The sequence below is a fragment of the Elaeis guineensis genome, chromosome 9 (genome assembly GCF_000442705.2).
Source record: "Elaeis guineensis isolate ETL-2024a chromosome 9, EG11, whole genome shotgun sequence".
NCBI classification, from domain to species: domain Eukaryota; kingdom Viridiplantae; phylum Streptophyta; class Magnoliopsida; order Arecales; family Arecaceae; genus Elaeis; species Elaeis guineensis.
The window spans coordinates 10,136,852-10,146,530 of NC_026001.2; the positions used below are offsets into that span (position 1 = coordinate 10,136,852).

Consider the following 9,679-nt stretch of genomic DNA (forward strand, 5'->3'; position numbering starts at 1 on the left):
CCTTTTTGAGACATCATCTGACAGTATGTTACAAATATTATGGTGGGATTTGTTTCTTTACATATTTCCTCCATAAATCATAAGAATTCAAACAAAAATACTGTGCAAGGCAAATACAACATAAATGGATAGGAAAGAGAAAACCCACCCCCCATCTCCAGAATTCAGAAAAATTAAAAGAAAAATGGTAGAAAAAAACACACATCATTTTTGTACAACATAAAAGGAAAGAATGGGAGGATCAAGGAATTGATGAGATTCCCTTTTAAACAATTGAGTTCAGATTCATTTGAATTCAAACTTCAAAATTCTGCTCATCCTTTTTGTATGCATGACTTGGCTAATGCTTCTCCCTCAAACTAGCCTGTAGACTCTGATACACACATCTCGAGATTAGGACTTTGTTAAGCACACCTGTAAGCTAATTTGAGGAGGAGAACAAACAAGTCATCAAAAGTCCAGGTGAGACTCTCTCAAATACATAGTGATAGTCGAGCTCCGTGTGTACTGGTTGGATTTATGATGATTTACAAAGCACTGACGTTGTCACAAAATAATATACTTGGACATTCCAAGATGGAGAGAACCTTGAATATATCTCAGAATGCGTTTCACCATCTGGTAGTGCCTCACAGTTTAGATTATGCATAAATTGAGAGACAAAGGTGATACTATAGGTGATGTCCGGTCTTGTACGAGTTTGGTCCTGAAAAGAGCCAGCAATCTTCTTGTAGAGTGTAGTGCCATGAAAAGGATTGTCCAGCTACAAACTTCTAGACTTTCTGGCATACGTGTAGGGATTGGTTGTAGCCTGTCATCTCTCCCCTTTCAAGAAGATCCAAAAAATAACATCTCCAAATGTTGTGACTTCTATAGGCCCCAAAGATAACAGAGAAGACCCATCACCTTTGCAGCAAACTTGCCACCCAAAACATTAACGAATTCATGAAGCGGAGCAGAGCTAGATACAGTAAGAACCATAATAATGGAACCAGCGCCGCATGAGAATCCATGCGGGCATATGCTTAGTCCCATGATGATAATGCAATACGTAAATCCCGAATATTTATATAGGATCAAAGAACTCAAATGGTATATTTTGGTTAGTCCTTTTTGGATAAAGTCTTAGATTATTGCAGATGATATTAGAGTGGGTCCAACTTATGGTCTATGTGGACTAGGGGATACTGCATTGTGGGCCCATTTGGTGGACTGTACATTAGTCGTGACTTTTGTGTTGAATGGATTGAGACCCTTAGCAATGGGTAAATCCTGGATAGTTATACAAAATCAAGGAACCTAAATAACATCTTTAGGCTAGTCTTTTAAGATGGAGTCTCAGGTTGCGACACAACTAGATAATAGAAAATCTATAAGCACGAAAAAATTGGTTGAGTTGGTCAAATGAGGCTCTTGGGGGCTGTTTGAGTATAAAGTTTGGATGGTTCTTGTCAATGAATCCCGAGGGCTACTCCATAAAAATATGCTCTAGATGGTCAGTTGACGTATCTCCTAGCTTGGAACAATAACCATAGAGAAGATAGTTGGAATATACACTACCACATTTGATTACCAGAGAGAATATTTGGGTGTAGTCCATGCCATCAACTTGATCATAACCTTTAGCTGCTAATCATGCTTCAAGACATTCAAGAGATCCACCAGCGCAAAGCTAATCATGCATACGAGGCTCTCTTGGAACAAGCTTCCAATTGTGATCATTAGGGAAAGCAGCGAGTTTTTCACACATTGCTTTGTACCATCCATTTTTAAATGCCGATCGAATCAAACTGACTTTGGTTATTTAGGGATGCATGAGACTTGATGAAGATTGGCATATTTCAATCTATACTTAAATACACCGATACGGAGCGAGTGATCATATGATGTGTCGATGCTTGTCACTTGCTAGACCTACTACATTACTAGAATTATCCCGAGAACATTGATAGACTAATGGGCTTCTTGAGTTGTTGGGGCCTTTGCATGATGGACATTTCCGAGACTGATTTGATTGTGATGATGGGCCATCATGCATTGAGAACAATTGAGCTAGGTTGATCTAGCTGATGGCCAGTAGAAGGCATAAGCCCATAATTAAAGGGACATAAATCATCCATCAAAACCATGCGATATGTATCATTGATCTACTCACTAATGGTGCACATCTCCCCCTCAATTGGTTCTACCCTGTATAGACTAGTTAGATCCATGGAGGGAAACACTTCTTCCTTGAACATGACATGCCTTGAGACACATATTTGGTTATAAAGATCGGCGAATATTCGACAGGACCAAGAAGGGATGATGCTAATGGAAGGCTTTACACATTATGCAGTTAGTGAAGGATGACTATTTGCTAATCACAGGCTGTTATGCTGGGCTACAGAAGTGAGTTATCACTCTAGGCAGGTTATGCTCAAGCAAACCTTGCAAGGAGCTATAAGAGATCAAGCTCAAGTTCATCAATGCTTCTTCCAATTTTGGACATGGCTTGTCCAGAAAACCATAGAACAAGGCCAAGTTTCCATGGAGGAGGGCTCAGGCCATAAATTATGTGGCTGTGAGGTCAAGAAGCTTGTCTTTTTCCTACTTACCTATTTTTCCTTGATCAGCTTAAAGATTTTGACCAATTTCAAATGTTACAGCTTTGTATCTGTTATTTTTTCTGTGGACATTTGTTATGAAGGGATCTGTTGAATTAAATCTGGATGGTTAAACTTGCTTCGAGGGCATGTTGCACGTAAACATTAAGTCTTATGTGGTCCTTGCATGCAGTTTTTATTTTTCTCTAAACAGTTCTTTTCTTTCTCCCTTCTACATGAGTACAGAATCAAATTTTAATGAAAAGTACGCACTTGTCTCAAAATATATTGGAAATATAATCTATATCCACAGTTTCATAAATGATATGGAAATGGATACTAGATGAAATGATGGTCTGTTACTGTAAACAAGTGCAAAGTGTTAATGAAAAAGAGGGAGAAAAAGGCTTCCAAATTAACCTAAACAAAGAAGAGTGAAAATTCTCTTCAACTGAACAAAGGGGAAGAAAGACATGGAAAACTAGAGAAAGTTATAAAGGATGAATATTTGTCTTGACAAAACCTGGCATAGTAGGCTTTCATAGCTCAGTTGGTTAGAGCACCCGTTTAGTAAGCGGGAGGTCTTGAGTTCGAATCTCAATGAAAGCAATTTTTTTTATTCTTTACAAATTTCAACACAAATTGAGAAGGCTTTAAACAATCAAATCCAAGCCCTTCACATGCCATCCCCACCGCACCCAAGAGCACTGCCTTTTCCTTTCCCTTTTTTAACCAAGCAAATATTCCAATCATTGTATTATTTCTCCACCCAAAAGTCTTGCCCATTTTATTAACGTGCTTTCTTGTGCTCTTGTTGTCTTCGTTCCAATGAAGCTGAAGAGACGGAGTGAAAAAAAATCGTTTGATGGGACAATAAAGAGTTCTAAGGGAGTGAAGCGGTAAAAATAACAATGAAAAAATTCAGACAATATTTTTTTATATTTTACCATATAATGTTCAATAATATGATTAGGGACATATTTGGTTGAAGAAAATTAAACTCTGAAGTAGGAATAGTAACGAGTGATTCTCATTCCAATCATTTAATTGAAAGAAATCCCATTCTTATTCCGATTTCGAAGAATAGAAATGCATCAATCTTCTAAAACTCAATCTCTACTCTTAGTATTTAAATCACATTTCGATTCCAACTCCAACTCTAATAACAAATCAAATATGTCAAAAGATATGGCTATTTCGATTCTCATTCTAATCCATACTCACTACATGGCATCCAATAGCACTCTCTTTTCTTTTCTCTTTTTCAGCTAAGCAAACATTTCAATCATTGTATTATTTTTCCATCCAAAAGTCTTGTCCATTTTATCAACCTGTTTGTCATGACTCTTGTTATCTTCATTCCCGCAAAGCTTGAGAGATGGAGTGAAAAAAATGGTTTGGTGGGAGAGCAAAGAGTTTTAAAGGGGTGAAGCGGTAAAAAGAACAATGAAAGAATCCAAATAATATCTTTTATATTTTTCTGCATAATGTTTCAGTAGCATGACCAAGGCACATTTGGTTGGAAAAAATTAAACTCTAGAGTGGGAATAAGAATGAGTGACTCCCATTTCAATCCTTTGATTGAAAGGAATCCCATTCTTATTCTGATTTCGAGGAACGAGAATGTGCCAATCCTCTAAAACTCAATCTCTACTCTCCCTTAATATTTAAATCACATTTTAATTCCAACTCTAATTCCAATCACAAACAAAACATGTCAGAAGATATGGCAATTTCGACTCTCATTCCAATCCATCCTGATTCTAATTCTGATTCTAATTCAAACTCCAATTGCAAAACATATGCACCCTGAGATTGTGGAGATTTTTCTTTTAATCAAATTGCTAAGAAGGACTTAATGTGCATCTTTGTTTTGATGTTCGCAAAAACGAAGTCCCATTTTTTAATTTATCAATTCTTTTTAATGATGTGGTGGTGTCGGATGGTTGGTACCTATTTTCCTACTGAACCGTTCTATGATGTGGTCTCCCCTGCAAGATACTCGTATTAATTTCATTGGTATCAATTATGTGCACGCAGACGGTGGTAAATTTTTAAAAGCCTTTCTGTAATCTACGTTGTTTTGCTTCTGTTCCCTGGTTGGAATCATCATTGATTGCCAATTTGTTCAAGTTATTTAAATATCATATGATTGGCTTGTCCAGTCTGCATTTTTGGATGCTTAATGCTTATAGTATCAGGATTTAATCCTTGTTGAAGAATACTTCTGCCGTGAAAGCTCTTTGTTTCCTTTTTTTCTAAAATAATTTTATATAACTATATTATTTTCCTCTCTTTATCAATCTAAATTGTTTCTTGCATCTATTCAATCCTTTTTCTTCAGTTTTTTTTGAATGCTTGATTTGGGTTTTGTTGCAGGAATAATAGGACAAGACCTTAAAAGAAAAAAAAAAAAAAAATCATGGCTTTACTGTTTCCTCTCCTACTTTATGTCTCTACAGTCCATTCATGAGGGCACTTGTTGCTTCCAGGTTGAAATGAAGCAGGAGGTAACTGTCCTTTGTTCATGACCCAAATAATGGCTTTTCTTGTTTTTCAGAAAAGAGGAAGTTCAAAGGAATACTATTATTACAGAACTTTGGCAATTAGTTTTCTAACATTTTCAATCATTTAAAATCTGTTCAGTTGATATGTTTTGTTCTCCAAAATTATTTCCTTATTTACCTCCTCAGTCCTGGCATTAATGGTTTAATTAGTAGCATGACCTTTGATTTCTCAAAGTTTCGATGGCTAAGCAGTTACTCTGAAACCTTTCAAAAGCAAATGTAGAGAATTATCTACAATGCACCAATAGACCAAGATGTGTTCATAATTTTGTTTAACAATATGCATCAAGTTTGTCCAACATCTTATTTCTATAAGTAATGGGTTTAGAGTTTAACAATTGTATATTCTTAAACTAATGAAGTGACCGAGTTCTAACGCCCGCAGCTGGAGAAAATTGAAAAGGAAACAGTCTTACATGATCCAACATCAATCCTTTGAAACCAAATAAAAAAATAGAGCCAGGTAATTATTTTGTCTGTTTTGCTGTTCCATCATTTACAAGTCCAAAGGATTTCATGCTAGGTCTTTGTAGGCTTTATTTTTCTTCATAGACATAGTCATTATCATGTTGAAGATGGACCCTCAATGTTCATGAGTCTAAAAAGCCATGTTTTCTTGCTTCCCTTCCTTCTCTAGTCATCTCACTTTGTAATAATAGTAGCTATTGTTTTTTTATCATAATTATTTTTCTTTGAAGCAAAGGGTGTTTGCCAATTGGTTACAATACCTATTGAAAGCTTTTTCAATACCTTTGCCTTTCCTTTTTTCCACTCCATGTGCTCTCTCGACGGATAATTCAGTTACTGGCTTTTGTGACTCCTAACAAAAGCCTTTGGACCACATTTGGACAGGTCATCATAATCATCGAGGTGCGGAATTTGAGGAACCGGCGAGTGCCCGATCACCTCCAATCCTTTTTATGTTCTTGGTCTTCACTTGTTGAGCCTGCATCCATTTGGTTCTTTTTAGGTGAATGCTTTTCTTTCTTCCCTTGAATCATGGTACCTCTGCCTATGTGTATCTGTAAGATCTCTGTACTTGGATTCTCTTTTTTTTTCATGTCTTCCTCTTGGAAATCCTTGGACTATTTCTATGTGGGATCTGAACATGTTCTTGGATAATTGAACTGTGATATAGAAATTATTTTCCACCACGCTTGCAGCCTTTCATCTGTTTTAAAAAAGTTGCACCTTGCCCTGGCAGCTTTCCTTTTCCTCAAAGTGATGGCAGGAACTATGTTGGTTTCCACTTATGCTCTTTATTTTTTTCAGTGTCCTGAACTTTCACCTGGCATGCACATAGGCATTTGACAATGACCAATCCACCCCTTCACTAATGCTGCTTGTGAGAAGCTGGTGGGAGTCTTCTAGGGACAAAGTACAGGTTTCCATTTAGGTGGAAGCAAAAGCTTATGGAAAACAATGGAAGAGGATAAGAAATGCCTAGGCACTTGCATCCTTTTTCTCCTTCATTAATGCCACTTGGTGGAAGATTGCGATTAGCTTGATGCTAGCTGGGATCAACCATCAACTATTCCTTCCTTGATAGTGAAGTTATAATTAAGGAGAGCTGAAGCTAGATGCACCTTGATTACATGACAAAGACCTTGTTACAAAATTCCAGTTTTTTCCTTTGGGTTCGACATCAGGTTAGATATATCTACCAAGTCTCCCTTCCCTTCGCTCTTCATTTGAGCATCATCTGTACAATTATCACACTTTGTTGTGGTTTTTAAGCTAAAGTTGTGCTCAACCCCCCAAGTCATTGTCCTTCCCTTTCTCTTTTCTAGTGTCTGTGGCTTATCTAAGCATCTTGTATATGAAAACTTGTCCTAGCAAAGAGAAAGATTCAATGAATGGATATGGTAGAAAGAATATCACCATGCCTGTCTATGAGGCCTTTGCTTGAGTCTTTGTGACAGTTTCTGCTAGCTTTCATGTCAGAAATTCAGGATGCAAACTCATGTGCTTCTGTTCTTAGTACAAAGAGAATGCCATCATGCCTGGTTGACGAGGGATGCAGGCCTTATCCTTCTGCAATTATTTAGTGTTATTTTGCTTTGAGTATGCTTTGAAAATTTCAAAGATATCTAACTATTAAAGATATTTGTATTACTAGAAAATAAATAAGTTGTGAAAATAAGTAGTGGAAATATGACCATCTATCTGCGTGTAATTTTATCCTCCTATAATTGTTCTTTTATAATTTGTTGGTTATGTTAAATCTGATGCATGAACTTGTTTCTTAAAATTTCAATTAATTTCCAAATGAAATAACCTCGATGAACATTAGATGGTTTCATGTGATCCATACTCTTCAGTTCTGGCATTCTTTTTTTCTTCTTCTTTTCTCCCTGACTTTTCTATGAACAAGATGTAGGTTTGTTCTTCTTTATATGGATACCATTTGCTTTCTCTTCCCTCTGTGGCATTAATTTTTTTCTCATCAAGAGGTCAGTTGTGGTTGTGGTGTTATGTCATTCTCGTAGTTCTCCCACCAAAGTTCTTTTAAAGCAATTTTCTTATACCAAACTTGCTATCGTTTTAAAATGTGGAAAATTTAGAAATAAAACCTTTGATAGATGGTTATATGATATGTTTGTTTTTTTTTTTTTTTTAATCAAAAATAATATGTTTCTCCTCATCTACTACATGTTATTTAAGCATTGCCTCAAAGCTTGCACAGGAATATTATTGATATACCATTTGTGCTGATGCTTTTGCAGCTTGTTGATAACAAAGAATCTAAAATCCAACTCTCACGTAGAAGTTGAGCAACTCACAACAGTTTTCAATCCAGCTATTAATCATCTGCTTCCATAAGGTTAGTTTGCCTCTGCTATTCTATCTATGGACAATTTGATCACGCTTGCATATCTTTTTGCTGAAAGTGCCTTGAAGACAAGATGAAAACTTTGGTATACACCTAGAGAGATGTAATTTTTGTTAGGTGATTAAGCCAATCCTTTAACTACAGATTATCGTTGGAATTATTGCTAGCTATCAACGTTGCTAAAGAGAGCAAGCGAAAAGCTATGAATAGCATAGAAGAGAGACCAAAGTTTTGGAGTGAGAACCCAAGTCCATCAGGAACAACTGATAGGGAGGCTTCCTGGAAGGACTTTGGCACATCCATGAATGCAATCTCTTTTGGGTTTCTTGCTACAGCAATCCTAGTATCCATGTTCCTCATCATGGCAATCTTCGAACATTTACTTGGACCAAGGCTCTCTCACCCATCATCTCAAACTGATGCTCTAAGATCCATGGAGATGGGCCAACAATCGACTCAGACGCATTCACTTGGCAAGCTCAGCAATTCAGATTCTGTAAGTCTACTTGTGTTATTGCTGTATAATGCTTGTTTAGTTTTATAAGAATGATTTATTAGTAATTGTTTCCAGAACATTGAAATCACTGCTAAGTTTTGGTTCGAAGATGAGTCGCAATTTTGAATTTCTGATTGGCAGAATTATCAATTTAGCAAGCACCATATTGAAATGGTGAATTATTCTGCAAAATTTCAAAACTAGACGTTGCGAAATTGTTTTTTTCTTTGAAATTTCAAAACTAAGTTAAAATTGCAATTAACTATACAAATTCAGATATTGAATTGGTGATACAATTTATTGCTCTCCATAAAGCGATCCTATTAATGGACATGGCAGAATCCCTTCCGCGCTTCCGGGCATTGCCTATTTCATATTTTTATGCACTTAAATCTCTTCTTTTTCAACCTATAGTTCATTGGCCAATTATTTGATTATTGACTAATTTTCCTGTGGTTGGGACAGGTGGAAACTCCATATCCCCTAGATGTATCCGTGTTGATGCCGGGGCAAATATATCCAACATACCTAGCCCAACCAGCTCCTCACCCCTGTCCAAGAGAAGGGATGTATTGGCCTTCCCATGATCATCATGCCTTTAGTTCTCCCTAGTTCTTCACATGTAGTAATCCCATGCAAGTTGAAAATATGGTGCAGGCTCAAATAATTATGGTTCTAATGATTTGCCTGTACTAAGACCTGCACCAGAGTATAGCTTTTACCATGAATATATTCAAAAGGAGTATATTTCAAGAGTATCTCATCTCTTCTAGCTTTGTTTTACCATTATATACCATGCTTACTGAACAGGAGATTCTCATGATATCCCTGATGCTGATCAATAAAGACATTCTATGATCTACTGAAACACTTCCACCTGCATGTGGAATCAGGACCTCTTCCATGTGGAGAGAAGTACCTGGTTGAGCTAAAGCTGGTTTTGTTGCAGGAATTTTCACAAGGGTTTTACTTTGATACCTATAATTTTTCTATAAATTTTTCAAGACACTTAAGCTTAGCTGTTCAAAGGGGATAATGTTTAACATCCATTTATCTTGACAAAATATCTCTGGATTTATCAAACACAATGCATCGGTAAAACAGAAAAAATGGACACTCCTGATTCTTGCAATCTGACTTGAGGAACATAAACATGGTTGTAACAAAGCACAAACAAACGATAAGGTGCATGCAGTTA

The 9,679-nt window shown here is 36.5% G+C and overlaps 1 protein-coding gene and 1 non-coding gene across 5 annotated transcripts; both read left to right on the forward strand.

Moving 5' to 3' along the window:
- The first annotated feature begins 3,120 nt into the window (after positions 1 to 3,120).
- On the forward strand, positions 3,121 to 3,194 carry TRNAT-AGU (transfer RNA threonine (anticodon AGU)). The gene has a single exon. It is a non-coding gene; the product is annotated as a tRNA-Thr (tRNA).
- A 2,843-nt stretch (positions 3,195 to 6,037) lies between these two features.
- LOC105051705 (uncharacterized) lies at positions 6,038 to 9,239 on the forward strand. 4 transcript variants are annotated; one of them, XM_073243483.1, is made up of 5 exons: positions 6,038 to 6,122; positions 6,425 to 6,801; positions 7,879 to 7,976; positions 8,130 to 8,481; positions 8,947 to 9,239. In XM_073243483.1, exons 4-5 carry the CDS (start codon positions 8,188 to 8,190, stop codon positions 9,091 to 9,093), a joined length of 441 nt encoding a protein of 146 aa, XP_073099584.1. In that variant the 5' UTR covers positions 6,038 to 6,122; positions 6,425 to 6,801; positions 7,879 to 7,976; positions 8,130 to 8,187; the 3' UTR covers positions 9,094 to 9,239. The 4 variants fall into 4 exon arrangements, with proteins under 4 accessions (XP_073099584.1, XP_073099585.1, XP_073099583.1 ...); XM_073243484.1 differs by lacking the exon at positions 6,425 to 6,801 and having other exon boundaries at positions 6,122 to 6,176; XM_073243482.1 differs by lacking the exon at positions 6,038 to 6,122 and having other exon boundaries at positions 6,253 to 6,801.
- Positions 9,240 to 9,679: the final 440 nt, after the last annotated feature.

Coding starts and splice junctions, on each gene's coding strand:
- LOC105051705 (XM_073243483.1), top strand. CDS start 8,188: ATGAATAGCATAGAAGAGAGACCAAAGTTTTGGAGTGAGAACCCAAGT. Junction 8,482..8,946: donor AGCTCAGCAATTCAGATTCT/GTAAGTCTACTT, acceptor TGGTTGGGACAG/GTGGAAACTCCATATCCCCT.